The 17619-nt window shown below is 32.1% G+C and overlaps 1 protein-coding gene across 11 annotated transcripts in view; it reads left to right on the top strand.

Moving 5' to 3' along the window:
- Nucleotides 1–12046, top strand: part of LOC125648398 (MAP kinase-activating death domain protein-like) — a 112021-nt gene extending 99975 nt beyond the window's left edge. For 6 of the 11 annotated variants that reach the window (XM_048875456.2, XM_048875457.2, XM_048875454.2 and 3 more), the window contains 2 exons: nt 287–333; nt 7743–12046. In XM_048875456.2, the coding sequence (XP_048731413.1) occupies nt 287–333; nt 7743–7847 (152 nt within the window). In that variant the 3' untranslated portion in view covers nt 7848–12046. Of the gene's footprint in view, nt 1–286; nt 334–767; nt 859–7742 lie in introns of all 11 variants that reach the window. The other 5 variants (XM_048875455.2, XM_056139639.1, XR_008795805.1 and 2 more) reach the window with 4 other exon arrangements.
- The last annotated feature ends 5573 nt before the right edge of the window (nt 12047–17619 follow it).

The following is a 17619-nucleotide window of genomic DNA, read 5'->3' as shown; positions in this document are numbered from 1 at the left end:
CAGAAAATGAGTCGAGGAGAAATAACTGTACTTTTACCTCTGTTGACATCTTCAAATTCAGAAATAAGATTTTTTCTTGCATGATTGTGTCAACCTAATTTTGATGTTGATGTTTTCTAATTTTCAATCTCGTAAATTTTGATAATGATTGATTTTGAAAAAAAATAAACTGTTAAAATCTCAGTCATTTATTGGTTCATATGCTGTAGGAAAATTTTTTCTGAAGATTTTGGTCCATAATGTGTAAATCTGAAATTCTCTATGCCCAATTTCATAATATTTGTAGATTCCAAGAATCGGCAAGTAACTCAACACAAGTTCAAGTCCAGAATGGTAAGTTTTTCATTTGCTTTGTTTCAAATAAATTATTTTACTTTATTCATTTTGACAATCACAACTTGTTCAACAGTTTTTTAAGTTATTGAAGAATGAACTTGTTAATGAACGTGAATTTAATCATAAAACATTTTATTATGTTTATCATATTAATAATTCAGGAAATTCTAGGTAATACACATGTATGGAACTTAAAATTAAAAGGGTATTGTTGAACAGGTTTAAGCTCCTCATGTAAAACAGCTAGACATTCTTTTTTTTATTTTACACCTGTAAATTTTTCATTTTGTTTGAGGCAATGTTATCTATATAGTATGAAATGCATAGACTGATTTATTAGTAACACTTTACAAATAAAGTGGACGCCATCTGGTGGTAGATTATTTATATAGGAAGTGTTGTCTGCATGTGATGTTGTGTTATCTCCACAGGCCAATCAGCTGGCATTCATGGTTCATCGCATCTTTACTGTGCAGCATGCCCGCTTAAGATCCTTGAAAGAAATAGACAATCCCTTTGGCAGTATGCAATGATTTTTGATGTGTTTAATGTTAACAAAAAGAATTAACAACACTAGACTTTTACTTTACATTTTTCAAATTAACTTGCAGCTTTTGAACTAATCAAGACAAACTAACCTCACAAAATTATCTTTCTTTCTAATCAATTAATATTAATTTTTATATCCATGTGGTTTTTATTTTCATTAATACATAAAAGTTAAACATAAAATAAGTTTAATGCTATATATAGAGATATATAGTTCTGTTTCACTAAAGTTACTGCTAAAAGCAAAATGTTTTCTTTACTGTCGTACTAACCAGAAGCTATGCAACTACTGTTTTAGCAATGATTCGTACATTTTGCTATTGGTACATGGGTACAAACTCAACCGTATTCTGAAAACTTGGGAGTAATTAGATCACCTGAGTAATTTTTAAAGTATCAACATTTGTATATATAATTTTTCAACTTCTTAGAAACTACTAGTTCATTTCTAATTTCAAATATGGTATGTGGCATCTCTTGGGAAAAGGGAACAAAAATTGTTGATTTTATGATCATAGAAGCTTAGGGTTTGGACCAAAACTTTTTAAAAAATTTATTTTGCAATCTTTAGAAGTCTCTGCTGCAGAAATTGGCAATGACAAAAAAATCTAACATTACATTTACCACTGAAACGTACATCTTCCAATGAATGATATGATATGAAACATGAATGTGTTGACTGTTAAACTAAAAACGAGAACATTCAACAATATATAAATATTGCATGTAGTTGAGGGTAACATTGAAAATTTTCACCTCGAGAAAACCATTGTCAACCGAGGCATAGCCCTCAACTAAAAGCAATATTTGTTTTATTATACTGAATGTTATATAAACAATAAAGCAGAAAAACTTACGTCTGTTGACATTTGATCAATCAGTGTCATGCGATATTTTGTATTTCGATGCGGGTATTCATGTTTATTACAAATGCTCAAACGTCGTCGTCTAACAATCTGCGGCGAACTGTATGCGCATAAATTTGACGCATGTGATGATTTTTTATAATATCACCCGTTGTCAAGTACTGTTACCCGTTGCTAGATACTATCACCCTGGAGCGCGTGCTTTCTGTTCTCAGAAATGTTTTTTCAAATGCTTCTCGACCAATCAGATTCGAGTATTTTACATGAAAGTATAATAATAATTTTTACTTTCCTTTTTACAAACGATTTCCTTAATTTATCAAATATTTTTAGCTCTTCTGAGCCAAAGGCTCAAAGAGCTAATGCTATGGCCATTTGTGCGGTGTGCGGTGTGCGTAAACTTTTTAGAAAAAGGGCTATAACTCAAGAACCCCTTGGCCAATTTTTTTCAAATTTGTTACAGGGTATCATTGGCCCAAGGGCTTTCATACATACTAAATAAAGGGATGTGACCCTTTAACAAGGGGAGATAATCAGGAAAATACAAAAAAAAGTAGTGGTTGCTAAAAAATCTTCTTCTCAAGAACCACAGGGCAGATTATCACCAAACTTACACATAAGGATGAGGATATGTTGTAGATTAAAAATTGTTCAAGGCATTACCCTGGGGCAAAGGGCATGGTCTCAAGGTCACTTCAAAGTTGACCTAAATTTAATTTTTTTTTAAATTCCTTAAATCTTAGATATTTTAGTCATTATAAGGACTAGGATCATCAAATTTTGACAGTTGATGCATCTTAGGACCTTGTGTCAAGTTGTTTCAAAAGTAGGTCACGGTGACCTACTTTTTGAATTTTGCAGGTATTTATTTTAAAATTAATTTTGATGCATATCTTGGACACTTTGAAGCCCATGATCATCAAAACTTGTCAGTTGGTGGATCATGGGACCTTGAAATGCGTCAACTGAAAAATAGGTCACCGTGACCTACTTTCTGAATTTTATGGCTTATCATTTATAGATATATTTTAAGTTGTTATTTCAAATACCGAGAGGTTTAGAATCATCAAATCTTGTAAGTTGATGCATCTTGAGGCCTTGAAACATATTTATAAAAAAGTAGGTCACAGTGACCTACTTTTTGAATTTTGCAGCTATTCAAATTTCACATTTTCAATTTTAGATGCATATTTTGGGCACTGTAAAACCTAGGATCATCAAACTTTGTCAATTGATGCGTCTTCAGTCTTCGGTTTGTGTCGACCAAAAAGTAGGTCACCGTGACCTACTTTTGGCATTTGACAGTTATATTTATATATTTCAGTCACTAATTGACCTACAATCATCAAACTTTGACAGTTGATGCATCTTGAGTCAATGGAGTGTGTCGACCAAACAGTAGGTCACCTTGACCTACTTTTGGAATTTGACGGCTATATTTATATATTTCAAATACTATTTGACCTACAGTCATCAAACTTTGTCAGTTGATGGGTCTTGCATGTTCGAAGGGTTTCGACCAAAAAGTAGGTCAACTTGACCTACTTTTGGAATTGGACACCTATGTTTATATATTTCAGATACTATTTGACCTACAGTCATCAAACTTTGTCAGTTGATGGGTCTTGCATGTTCGGAGTTCGCTGACCAGAAAGTAGGTCACCATGACCTATGATTGGAATTTGACAGCTATATTTCAATATTCAGATAGTAATTGGCTTAAAATCATCAAACTTTGTCAGTTGATATTTCTTGGGTTCTCAAAATGTGTAAACCAAAAAGTAGGTCAGATTGACCTACTTTTTTTGAATTCTTAGGATTTAACTAAAGATTTAGAATACTAAGAGGCTAAGAATAGAAATGGTGAGGTTGTACAATTTATCAGAAGAGCGATTCTAGGCCCTTGGGCCTCTTGTTAAAGGTTGAGTTGGTGTTACGATCAATTATCTTATTTGAAAAATTTAAGATTCAATAAAAGGAAATATACGTATCAAACACAGACACATTAAATAATGATATAGGATATAAAGTTTCAGAATTAGGGTTTTAAATTTATTTTAATTGATAATGCATTCATCAAATATTGCAATATGAAATATGATCTTTTTCCCTCAAGATCAATGCAATTATTAATTTTATTTAAAATTCAGTCAGATGAAATGTATGTAAAGAAAGACAAACATCCATGCAGATGCAATTTGCATATTTGATCCCTGACTAGAAAACTACACTGTAAGTTATGATCAGGAAAGACAGACAAAACTTTCAAGGTATCTCTTTGGCATGTTATCAAATATTTTCAAAACTCTAGTTTTAGATTAATTTCTAATATAAAGATGTTTATACAGATTGACTTTTCAAACTTCTGATTGCCGATCACTAAATTCCAGCACATGCAAGTCATGATCATCACTGACACTAGGAAATCTAAATTGCACTGCCTCAATCTCTGAAGCAAATTATGTTTTGAATTGTTGATTATCCATGCACATATATACTTGGCTCCACGAAGCCCCGCTATGAAAAATCTTGATATGTAATACGGAAAGGATTAACTTTCTGTCGCGGGGACACCGTATATAAGGGATCTGCATTGGCTGTACTATAGGTTAAGTAGTCATATTTCTTGTCTTTTGACAACTCTTGTGAAGGGTCTGTGTTTGTCCTCTCAATTTTGTATTCTTCATGGCATTTTTGAGAACGATCAGTTATTTTCAATCATGAAAGCACAAATGTTTATTATCCAGAAATTCATGCACAAAGTAAATTGTAAAGTCAAGGCTAGGAGCATCTTCTGAAAATTAATATTAGTCTTGGATGTTTGGTGATAGGATTTGGAAGGTTTGAACTTGATATCTTTCATTCTGAAGATGGTATATGTAATTTAAATCAGGGTGTGCATTTTAACAGAAAAACGGGACCGTGAGATAATACGAGACTTAGGGAGTTGCTAATCTGTTATATATGTCTATGGGTTAATATACCCAGTCAAGTTTTAGGTTTGTAAATACAAGTCTAGGGATTAGGATTATACACAGTTTGGTATGAGCAATAATTTTGCAGTGTATGTATATCATAAATATACAAGTCTGCATCAAAGGCATTCAGAATACCCTGGTATAATGTTCAGATAAAGCTTTATCACATGTTGCAGTGTGGGATGTACCCCATCAGTGTATTAGTTTCAGTGGAATAGCTCTAGTTAATGATGTTACTACATCAATTATGGCATTAACAAGTCAAAAGCAGCTAAAAGACACCATAAAATGCTTTCATTGAACATTGGAAAAATGAATCTTGATATGATAATTTGTCAATGATTCTGACATCAGTGAAGTTATTTAGACAGTATGTGTAATCAAATATTGAAACACTTTCTGGTAGGGCAATTTTAAGAAGCAGGCAAAACAAAAGTGTTCCATTTTGAAGTGAATATTTATAGATTGGTAACAAATTTCCTTTGTTTTAATGTATATACCAGCATCATTATGTCTCCCCTTCCCATATTGTTTTAGTGTGAATTCTTCTGCTTCTTCTTTCGCTTTTTATACAAAGTTTGTCTGGACCATACCTTTTTTCGTCTTTTGGCATAGGCCTCTGATATTTGGTATGTGGGTACATCATGATAAGACAGTGTGTCATGTACCATTTTTTATTGACCTTGACCTTTTATGTAAAAGTCTATTGATAGAATTCTTTATATGTCCGTCTTTAGACTTTGAACTTTATGTCTTTCATTCTGAAGATGGTATATGTAATTTAAATCAGGGTGTGCATTTTAACAAAAAACGGGACCGCGAGATAATACGAGACTTGGGGAGTTGCTAATCTGTTATATATGTCTATGGGTTAATATACCCAGTCAAGTTAGACGGGACGTATTATGGTACAGCGATGTCTGTATATATCCGTCCATCCATCTGTCAGAGTTTTCTGTTTGTAATTTCATTTCTCTGTCACATATTAAGCTGAAACTTGTTATGTAGCTTCTTTGCGGGTCACTCTAGATCATGTTGCCGTTTTGATCCATTTCAACCTCTCTTGCATGAGTTTTGCCCCTTTTTTGCATAGAGAGTACATGATTTGTCTTTTATTTTTTCTTCCACAGTTTTCAAGTGAGGACCTTTTTATTTACAGAGTATTTGAATGGGTATGGAAGATGTGCATGTGACAAGGATTTTGATTTTCTTTAATTTTTGAGACAATTGCAGGTTGTTGAACTTAGTCTGTTTTGAGGAAATATATTAAAGGGCATGGTTTGTCCTTTTAACTCCTCTCATAACTTAGAAGCCAGGGTCTTTGTAAATAATTTGAAGATGTGCATAGGATTTTGATTCTCAACAATTTTTTTTACTTTTCTTTGATGTTTTAAATATTTACAGGTTGTTGAACTTTGTCAAATTTAAGGAAATATTTTACACAAAACTCTCTTGGTTTGTCTATCTACCTCTTGTCACAGTTTAGGCTAATGCATACAATGCAAAGAAAGTATGTCACAGCCTAATGATGGCTGATACTACCTGAAGCAAAGGTCTACAAATTATGGCTTCAGAAAAACACCCTATGTAGGCATTTTTACGGGAATATTAAGTACCATTTTTGTTACTTTTGTTGAGCATTTTTATTGTCCGGACCATAACTTTTTTGTCTTTTGACATAGGCCTTTGATATTTGGTATATGGGCATACCATGATAAAACAGTGTGTCACGTGACATTTTTGATTACCTTTGACCTTTAATGTAAAGGTCAAATAGTAGAATTTTTTGGGCATTTTTGTTGTCCGTACCATAACTATTTTGTCTTGTGAGTTTTTCTTATCACCCATTGTCAGTCATCTGTCTGTAAACTTTTCATACTTTCGATTTCTTCTCCAGAACCACTTGGCCAATTTCAACCAAACTTGTTACAACTCATCCTTGGGTGAAGGGGATTCACGTTTGTTCAAATGAATGACCATGGGCTCTTCAAAGGGGAGATAATCACAAAAATGCAAAGATAGGGTGGGGTCATTTGAGAATCTTCTTCTCAAGAACCACATGGCCAGAAAAGCTGAAATACGCATGAAAGCCTCCAATTAGATATAGTGGAGATTCAAGTTTGTTTAAATCATTACCCCCAGGGGTAGGATGGGGCCACAATAGGGGATAAAATTTTTACATGTGATTATAATATATTGGAAAAATCTTTGAAAGTCTTCTTTTCAAAAACCACTGGGCCATTAGAGTGGAGATTTAGCTTCCTGGTTTGAAGTATATTCAAATTTGTTCAGATCGTGACTCTCAAAGGTAGGATGGGACCACAATAGGGGATCAAAGTTTTACATACAAATATATAAGGAAAATTTAAAAACTTTTTCTCAAGAACCATTTGGCCAGAGAAGTTTAAATTTACATAAAAGCTTCCTAGCATAGTGCAGATTCAAGTTTGTAAAAATCATGACCCCCTTGGGTAGGTTGGGGCCACAGTAGGAATCAAAGGTTTACATGTGAATATGTAGGGAAAATCTTTAGATATGGCTCAAGGTATTTCAGGTGAGCAATGTGGTGCATGGGGCATTGGCCTTTGATTTTTGGTATGTTGGTATACCATAATGAGACAATGTGCCACATGCCATTTTTGGTGATCTTTTGATCTTGACCTTTTTAGTTAAAGGTCAAACAATAGAATTAGGAGGGGGGGGGGGAGTAATTTTTGTTCCCCAGACCATAATATTTTTGTCTTTTGACATAGGCCTTTGACAAGTTTGATTCACTATCATATGTTCACAACACTGTTCCTTGGTTGAAGCACATATACATATAGGTGACTGTTATGTTCCAAATCTCTTAATTTTCCACGATCCCTAAAAATGTTTATAGAACTATGGAAAATGGAAGGGCAGACATCAATTTTAGTATATTGCTAAAACAATTCTTCCTAGTTTTTATTGTTATGCTTTAATAATTATTGTTACTTTGATTAAATTAAGTCCTTTTATTATTTTTTTACAGGCTGAACAGATATGTTATGCTGTCCTCTGTGTTTTCTCATATGTTGCAGCAGGAATGGAGCAACAGCAACAACAACAACAGCAACAGCAACGAAGGCAGACTTAATCTATTCTTGTCAAGGTGTTTAAATATCTGTAGAGAGTGATTAATCATTCCATAGCAGTTAACATTGATAATCTGTTGGAAGGATTTTGTTTCAGATAAAATTTATATTAAATAGCCACTTGCATGAAATGTAACAGACTCTTGTCCAAAAAGTTAAAATATAACCTCTGAAATTTCTGTTTAAGGAAAAATGCTAAAAACATGTCAATTTACCTCATTAACAATATCTACAAATTGCTCAAATATTCAGTTATTTTAAGATTATTTATTTTTCAATGTACAAACATTCATTATACCCTGGTTTTTCAGGAAGAGTTCCAATTCTCAAGGACAAAGTATTGTCAGGGCCAATATGAATGCCCAATCGAAGATTTGAATTTTATGAACACCCAATTTGCCAATACAGTTAGAAAAGAAAAATCAATCTATTTTATTTTATTTTCAAGACAGAATGAAAGGAGAATGGTTTTCATGCCTGCCTTTTGCAATTATATTAGAAAAGAAAGAAAACAAGAACTGTTTTAAAAATGAAATGTACAGACTTGATCTTGACAAGGAAGAAAATATAAACCATGAAAACAGTGTTGTATCATCTATATGATACCAGTCTTCCAGTTTACTTGTATTTAGAAAGTGTATTGGTCTAAGGGTACATTTAACATTTCTTAACAGATTATATTGGTCACGATACATTATATATATGTTAGTATTAATTTCTTTAAATAAACTTTAGTGATTTTTATCATAAAGTTTGATTACTAGCTCAAAATAAAACTCTGCATTATATTTAAAGAAAAATACTCTTTTCTGTCACTATTTAAAAAGGTTATTTTTGTACAATAAATCTTTAGAAGAAAAATTTATTTTTTCACTGTACAAAGTTGAAAGATTTATTTTTTCTCCCACTATGTATTGTCTGTCTTTGTGTTGTTGCTGTTATCATCGAGAAATCAGAGGACTTGTGAATCAGACTTGTAAGCCATCAGACTTGTCAATTAACTTGTGTTGGTCAGAAATGTCAGCCATTAGACTTGTCCATCAACTTGTGGAGGACCAGTCATTTGATCACCCAGGATTTTAGAAATTGTTTAGATTGTTACGAAGAAGTTTGAATTTCATAAATTTCTGACTTTGTAAAATAGTCTATTGAATTGATGATAAAATGTAGTGTAGGATTTGAAGGAAATGTTGATTTTACCGTAGATCTGTCAGTCTTCTCCTACAGTTTTCATCAAATTTTGACGAGTTGGAATCTCACTTATGCATTAAAATTCTGTATATACCACATAGTAAGAAAAATCCAAATGTTTCTTGACTTGTATACAGACGTGTAATTTGGTATATGTTGAAAAAATAGCAGATTCATAAAAATTAAACAATGTAATTTTTTGTGACATTTATTGATATAATACAGTAAAAAATTTAAAACTCTAGGTCTAAAAAGAATAATTGTGACAGAGTGTATACAGAACACAAATTGATATACTGATTGTATGACAGATTCTCTGAACTAGTGGAATTCTGTGGATGTTATTATTATTGTGTTTATGCAAATTTTAGGTTACTAATTTGTGATATGATGTTATGGTTGTAAAATTAGCTTTAATTACTTATCTTGATACCTACACTTTTGTTATGTAAGGAAATATAAAACATATTTATGCCAATTTCACTAAAATGAGTGAAACATTGTTTTCATATAATTTATAGATATTGAATCCAGTTTATCATTTGTGAATAATACTTGTTAAGAACAGTTTTTGTTGATGAATATAGATTTAGACTTGTAAACAAAAATACTTGTTAACTATGGTTAAGGGTTGTAATCACATTTCATAAACCACAAGTACACTCGTTTATTGTAGTTTTAAATCATTAACTATATAGTTAATGATAATATAGTTTCATAAACAATATTAACAGTTGTAACAATAATAGTTGTAAACTATAGTTTAGAGAGATAAACTATGGTTTGCAGTTGATAAGATGCAAAACCTTATTTCTATCGTTTTTGTGAAATTGGTGTCCCACATGCATGCACTTTCTCATTATCAGCATGTCGATAGAGACTTTCTCATTATCAGCATGTCGATAGACTTTCTCATTATCAGCCATCACAAATGTGTTCCGAAGTAACGCTGTTAAAAATATGTATTTTGTCTGTTTCTACATTCCACTGTGAAATCCCTCTGCATTCCTTTATTTTTACATATTTTTTTGAAATGTAGTTTTTATTTACATATATGTGTGTGTGTGTATATATATATATATATATATATATATATATATATATATATACCCTGCAGGACTTTAATGAATTTTATGTTTACATTGTTTAAATCCATTACCAGAAATCCATTCCAGGAATGTAGTGTTTGGCGTAAGGTATGATATGCCCAATTAAAATCCACCTATGACGTCATTCTTTTGTTCGAACACTCCATTATTTTTCAGGAATGGAGTGTTCGGAAAGTAGGTCAACCTTTATACAAGTAGATATAAATGCATGCAACAAAAGAATGAAAAACGTAAGACATGATTAAAATGCACAAAGGTAGTTTTTATTAAGGTGGATTTTAAGTGGGTCAATGTACTCGTATCACTCCATTCCTTAAAAGCAATGGACCTCGGCCCCTTTGGGGCCTCGGTCCATTACTTTTAAGGAATGGAGCGATACTCGTACATTAACCCATACATAATGGATATGTAGTTAGCAGAAATCCATATTGAAACCTTTATTGATCACATTTGATAACAAACTCTATGATAGTATAGACAAAGGATTTCATCTGAACTATTTATTTCGTTGAAATCGCTGTCATTTTATTCACGAACGAAATGTATAATTTCCAGGAAGTGAAATCTCTGTTGATTTACAAGCAATCAGCCTCTATGACTGAGTATTTTATCCATGTGCTAGGGAAGGATTTTTGTTGTAATTCAAACAAATTGGAAGGTATGCATTATATGTGCATGTATTTTCTTCAATCATGAACTCATGTGTGTCTTGAGCCTCATAATTCTTTCTGCTTATAATTGTAACATTTAGTGCGAGGTCTGGGGAACTTGAATTATAGGAGACTATATTTTTGGTGGAATCAATAGTCTAGTAAAATATCACCTTTTTCTTTCAACTGAAAAATTTCTGAGTACAGGCTTGTCTCCAGTAGAACAAAATTACAGCAAGGAAATATTTTCAAAAATTTGTATGAATAAAGGTTGAGTGACAAAAGTAATAGTATATAGAAAATTTGCATGATATTTTGATCTTGCTACCCCTCTTAAGGCCATTTTAAATACCCTTCCTTTTCTTAGGGAAAAATTGGTCATATGCTTTCTTTTTATCATTGTTATTACATGCATATGAAAAGATGTTAACACTAGGATTGCAATACAATATTATTATATAACACTAGGATTACAAATATTATGATCCTTATGAAAAATAATATAAAATTATCAGAGGAAATTTTGTCAACCTTATATCTTTGTGATTGAACAATTCTGCTTTTTATTTGTAATACACTACTAGTATATATAAAACTAATGTCTGCTCTAATGGGATATCAAGATCCTCCGATATGAAAATATTGTGAACTTAAACTAACCTTGACACAAAAATGAGAACCACAGCACCCAATTGTCTGTGCATCAAAAGAATATATTTATTCAGTAGATGTTGCATAAAAGGTAGGACATTTCAATGTGTCCAATAGATATGAGAAAACTCCATCCTTGGATGTATAATTTACTGAAAAGAACAGAAATGTGTATATTAAGAATTGGCTGAAGCATGGACCTTTCAAGTTTACTCTAAGGTGGGATCAACACGAAAACACTAATTAGTACTTATAGATATATGCATCACTTGTTTGGAGAACTTTGTACAGGCATTAATTTGTGACATTAAATCTTGTGCAATATTTGATATATTAAGATAATGTATTTGTGTACAACATTAGTTATCCTCTGAATTACAGTATACAAAAAATTTAATTATTTGATTGTTGATAAAGTAACCGATTTTCTGTAATTATACCTGTGAAGAATGATTTCATAGAAAGCACCAGACTGAGTGGTCTATATGATTAAGTTATTGCATGTGATCTATTAATGTATGGATGACACAGTATCACAATTTAGAGATTTGAACTAAACTAATGTAATATGTGCAATAAATTAAAATATGTTATTTACTATTTTTGAGTTGTAATGAGTAATGAACATACAATGGGCTTATACCTTCCAAACACTGATGTGACTCGGACTAATGGAATAGTCCGAGATCCTGTTTACCCCTAGTTGGATGGGTATAGGGCTTTGTTATATAAGGAGCTGGGAGGCAGCATTAATCTGCTGTTAGAAGGAAGCCAGAATTAGAAGGTAAACTATTAAAGAACTTGGGAGATTGTTTTTATGAAAAACTAATGTCTTGAACCCCAGCTCCCCAAATTGGAAGTGCTCCACATGAAACCTCCTCCCCATAATGTACTGCATGGTATGGAGGCATCAAAACATTTCTGTTGCAATTAGTTTGAGGTTACTCTATATTTTTGGCTAGAATGACTGGACTAAAAGCAGGAACATGGAACTCCCATAACTGCATAGGAGAAGTGTTCACAAACTATTTTACACACTCCACCCCTCAGATCCACTATAACTTTGAGGACAACAATTGGATCCTCCTGTCCCTACAATATGCACATCTGCAAATGGCATTGAAGTATTGTTAAAAAATTTAAAAAAAAAAAAAAATTCAAGTCTATCAGATAAGTCATATAGGAGAAGAAGCGTTCACAAGCTCTTTTAATATCCTCTATCCCTCTTAGATCAGAACTTTTAGGAAAATAATTGGATCCTCCTGTCCCTACAATATACACATCTGCAAATGGCAATGAAGTATTGTACAAAGTTTGAAGTCTGATAACCCATATAGGAGGAGCGTTCACGAGATTTTGTGACAGACGGAAAGTACAAAAACAATGTCTCCCCCTGAGAGAGGGGCGACATAATTATTAGTAGGGGGGGGGGGGTAAAGGTTAGGGTTGAAATACAAGCCACTGGTAAAAGACAAACTAAGGGTGAGGCACCGAGTACTCGCAGACAATAGGATCTTAGTTTCGGAACTAGGTGCAAAGTGCCCAGCCATCTTCACAGTACCATGTAAATAGAACCTCGGTTTGTGTCCCAGTTTATTTTTAAGAAAAACAGAACCCGGGACAAGTATCCCAGTAAATCAGAATTATCCTTGTAAATAATAGTGATTCCACGTATTTAATTATTGGCCCAAGTAGAGCCCGAGGAAAATTCCATATATATATTTATAGTTCACGAGATCCTTTTATCCTTTGAAAAGAAGCATTAGAAAACGCGTTACATTTTGGTGGCAGCTGGTTCTTGAAAGCGATAGGAGATATTTGATTGTTTAGATATATAAAGTTGCTATAACTGACTAGATTGTATCCTTCACTGGGTTCTGGGGGACCAGATTCAAATACAGGATGCCTAGTGCTGTGTGCACTGTGTTACAAACGTTCCACGACCGTAAGATTTAGTGCAATTTAGATGAAGAGGTGTTGTATGGAGCGCCACATTAACATAAACTCAAATAATTGAAGATATCTTCAATTATTTGAAGATATCATCAATTCAATTATTGCTCTCTTTAATTGAATTAATGCGCGCATTAAATCAATTATTGCTCTCATCAAATGAGTTAATACGCGCATCAATTGAATTAATGAGAGCAATAATTGAATGCGCGGATTAATTCAATTATTGCTCTCTTCAATTGATGCTCGCATTAATTCAATTAATGAGAGCAATAATAAATTTGATGCGCGCATTAATTCAATTATTGCTCTCTTCAATTCATTTGATGAGAGCATCAATTTAGTAGAAATATTGCTCGCAATAATTAATTTAGAGCTCGGTATAAATAATTTGATGATCTCTTTAATTCAATTGAAGATATCTTTAAATCATTTACAATGCTTTTGTATAAGGAATTAATGCGCGCATCAATTCTTTTAAAGAGAGCAACAATTCAATTAAAGATATCATTAATTCAATTGTGGATATGTTGAATTGAAGATACCTTTAATTATATAGTTGCTCTCTCTAAAAGAATTATTGCTCTCTTCAAATGAATTAAAGATATCATTAATTCAATTGAAGAGAGCAATAGTTGAATTAATGCGCACATTAAATCAATTATTGCTCTCATCAAATGAATTAATGCGCACATCAATTCAATTATTGCTCTCATCAATAGATTTAATGCGCGCATTATATCAATTATTGCTCTCTTCAATTGAATAGTAGCGCGCAAGAATTCAATTGTTGATATCATTAATTCATTTGAAGAGATCATTAATTCAATTAAAGCGCGCATCAAATCAGCTGAAGAATTAATGCTCTCATCAATTCAATTAATGCGCGCAATAATTCAGAATTGAAGATATCATTAATTATTTGAAGAGATCTTTAATTCAATTGTTGCGCGCATCAAATGAATTGATGATATCTTCAAATAATTGAAGATATCTTCAATTATTTGAGTTTATGTTAATTTGGCGCTCCATAGTGTTGAGCTTTTTACTCGATGTTGAAATGGAGCCTTGTCGCATTCCACCGTTCCTACGACACAACCAGTGTTCAACGTCGCCTCGAATGCAATGCAGCATACATCCAGTCATAACTTGTTCTCTTCCTTTATATCTAATTCAGCTTTGAACCATTGCACCTTTAATTTGGCGTACAATCCATTTAATTCTGCACATTTATTTCTTCCTATTAATCTTATGCTTTCGTATATCTGTATATTCTTGCATGAAATGTTTTCATATCTAGAAAGTCTTACTCATTACACAGACCCTGTTAGTTTCTACCAGAAAACAGCCTTGAATCCAAGAAAATCAATCAGGATGTAAAACATTTTGTAAGTACAAGCTTCCTTGTGCCAAAATAAAATATGTGTGTGTTTCCGGTTTCCTGACCCTACCTACTTATTTGCTGCCAATCTTAAAGATTTTATTGACAATGTATATAAATAAAATAAAAATCTGCAGTTTTCAAATTGGACTTTCTTTTGAGGTGGGGTTTCTTTGATTTACATTTTTGCTACTAGATCTTCAAAATGTTTGAAAAGTAATTGTTATGTATATAGACATGTATTCAAAACGTAACAAAAACTAAGATTTCAAATAAAAAATTTAATTAAAATAAAATGTTTTACCTACCTACTCTACCTAATTTTTGGAGACTGAAATAGGAAACACGCATAGATATTTTATTTTGGCCTTATCATAGCCCGTGTATTTACACTTCATTTGTAATGAAATTAGTATTTCTTGTAAACTTATACAGAAGACTACCAGGCCAGGGGTGCATTATGATTTAATACATTTTATAATTTTGGGGACCTTAAACCTTTATGTATTGTTTATATATAATAGTGCATTACAATTTTACATATTTAGGTCAAACCTTTTGTAGGACCTATACATTAATGTATTAAATCCTGATGCACCCCATACTAACTGTACTTGTGATCCAATCTGTTCGAAGTTTGTTTAGCGTCTCTCTGTTATGAACATATACAATTGCATTAAAGAATTTTTCACCCCCATTTTTTTAATCTGCCCTCGTTTGTCAGAGGGGTTATCTAAAACTTTAGGTTGTCCAATCCTTAGCCTGCTAAATTTCAAAGTATTGTAATCTTTCCTAAACTTCCTTCTTGATATATATAAATTAAAATCAAAAGAAATTTGACTTCCAGGAGTTTTATAAAGTTAAGGTGTGTCGATCCTCTTGTGACTTATCAATATTAATGGTTAAAAGTGAAAAAAAACTATATTGATTTCCACTCAATATAGTTTAATCTAATCAATAACCAAAGAAACTGTGTATGTTGCCACCCTTTTAAAGATGTCAGACATACAAAAACAGAAGTATACATCAACATAAAAAAATCACACATTTTCGTTAAACAGAATGATGAAAATTAATAAAAACTTGTTGAAATGACAAATTTTAAATGTAAACAGTTTAAGAAATCTGATAATTCATAGATATATAAAAATTAATTGTGGATATTAGGGAAATCATTGTCATAGACATGCAGTAGAGGAAATTCCAGCATAGGAGTTATTGCCCTTGACAACATTTTTAAAATTATAAATAATTGGTTATCTATGGAAAATAAAAACTTTCTCAGTATCAAAAGTTTACCAAATTTTTTTTTAATTTTATTCAGTGGATAAAATTCCTCTGAAAGATATATTTCAATCATGCGCAAAATTTAATTGATGTTCTTCGTTTCATCATGGAGCCAAAGGCTTGATTAGCATCACAGAATACAAACAATATTAGTCTAGTATACTTTTTCTAACATAAAAGCCAAATGCTAAGATATAAACAGATTATTTCTGGATTTAAGAGTTATTGAACTTTGCTGAGAAGGGGACAACATTAAACACACATTTCTAATTTACAAGTGTGATTGGGTTACTGAGATATGGGACACCTCCATTTTGTGACACACTTTCTTTTGAAGATGTTGAAATGAACAATGAATTTAACCATAACTTTATATTTTTCATCTTTCTCAACCTTGTTATTTATCTGTGTAGTGCCTGCTAGTTATCTGCAAGTCAGTAATTCGAATCCGGCAGGGGTTTTACAATTTTTACCTCAGAATTATAAGAATTTTTAAATTGTATTTTATGGTAAAAATTGTACATCTTGAAAAGTGTGAACAGGTTATTATAATTTGAATATGATTTACTTTCATCCATATTGATATCTCAGTGTCCCATATCATCTTAGAATATTTCTGTAATATAGTATAAAACCGACATGTTCAGCTACCAGTATGGTGCACAACCATTCCTGAAAGAGATGCAGTAAAACTTGCTAATAATAAGGATGTCCTACCTCAGCGGGTTATGTAAAAAAAATTCTGCAGTGTTGTAATGCAATGTTCTGAAAACATTAAAGAATCCTTTTTATTGTTTTATCTTTGTATCTTATATGTTAAATATCATAATGATATTATTAATCAATATGTAATGCAGATTGTAAGGCCAGTACACATTTTCTGACATTCCACCATATTTGGTCATGTCATGCAGTTGGCTTATTGGTTTTATCCAGTTTTACCTTGATTTATCCAGTTATACACTTTATGATGTTACTGATTTATAAAAACATGGATTTTTTAAGTAAAGATGATATCCTTATAGCTGAGATTTCCTGATATATCCGAACAAATATTCAGCCGATTCGAATCTCAGCCAAGGTTACACGTGGTTCGGGTTCTTGAGGGCTCTGGAGTCACAAACTATAAATGAATTTTACATTGTTGCTATAATGAGATCTCTTGACATATTGATTTCTGATATAAAACAATGTGATTATCAATGGCCGATAAATGTGATGAATAATTAAGCACTACCATGCTCATTCAGCAAGACGGGGATTTTTCACAATCTTGCTATGATGTCGGAAACATAAACTTTTGAAGGTGAGTATTATCTTATGAAGTTATCAGTAGATTTACAAAAAGACACCGCGATTGACAATATCTATATGGCGAAATAAAATAACAAAAATCTTACCAGGTTGAGAAAGGGAGCCTTTCTCAATCTGGTAAGATTTTTGTATGTAAAATACATTGTAGATGAAAATAATGTGAAATCACTGAAACATCTTCAAACATAAATCTCAGAAAGCAATTTCAATTTTAAATACAATGTGTATTGTTTTCCTC

Source organism: Ostrea edulis, chromosome 6 (assembly GCF_947568905.1).
Source record: "Ostrea edulis chromosome 6, xbOstEdul1.1, whole genome shotgun sequence".
Lineage (NCBI taxonomy): Eukaryota > Metazoa > Mollusca > Bivalvia > Ostreida > Ostreidae > Ostrea > Ostrea edulis.
This window is presented reverse-complemented; position numbering and strand designations above follow the sequence as displayed.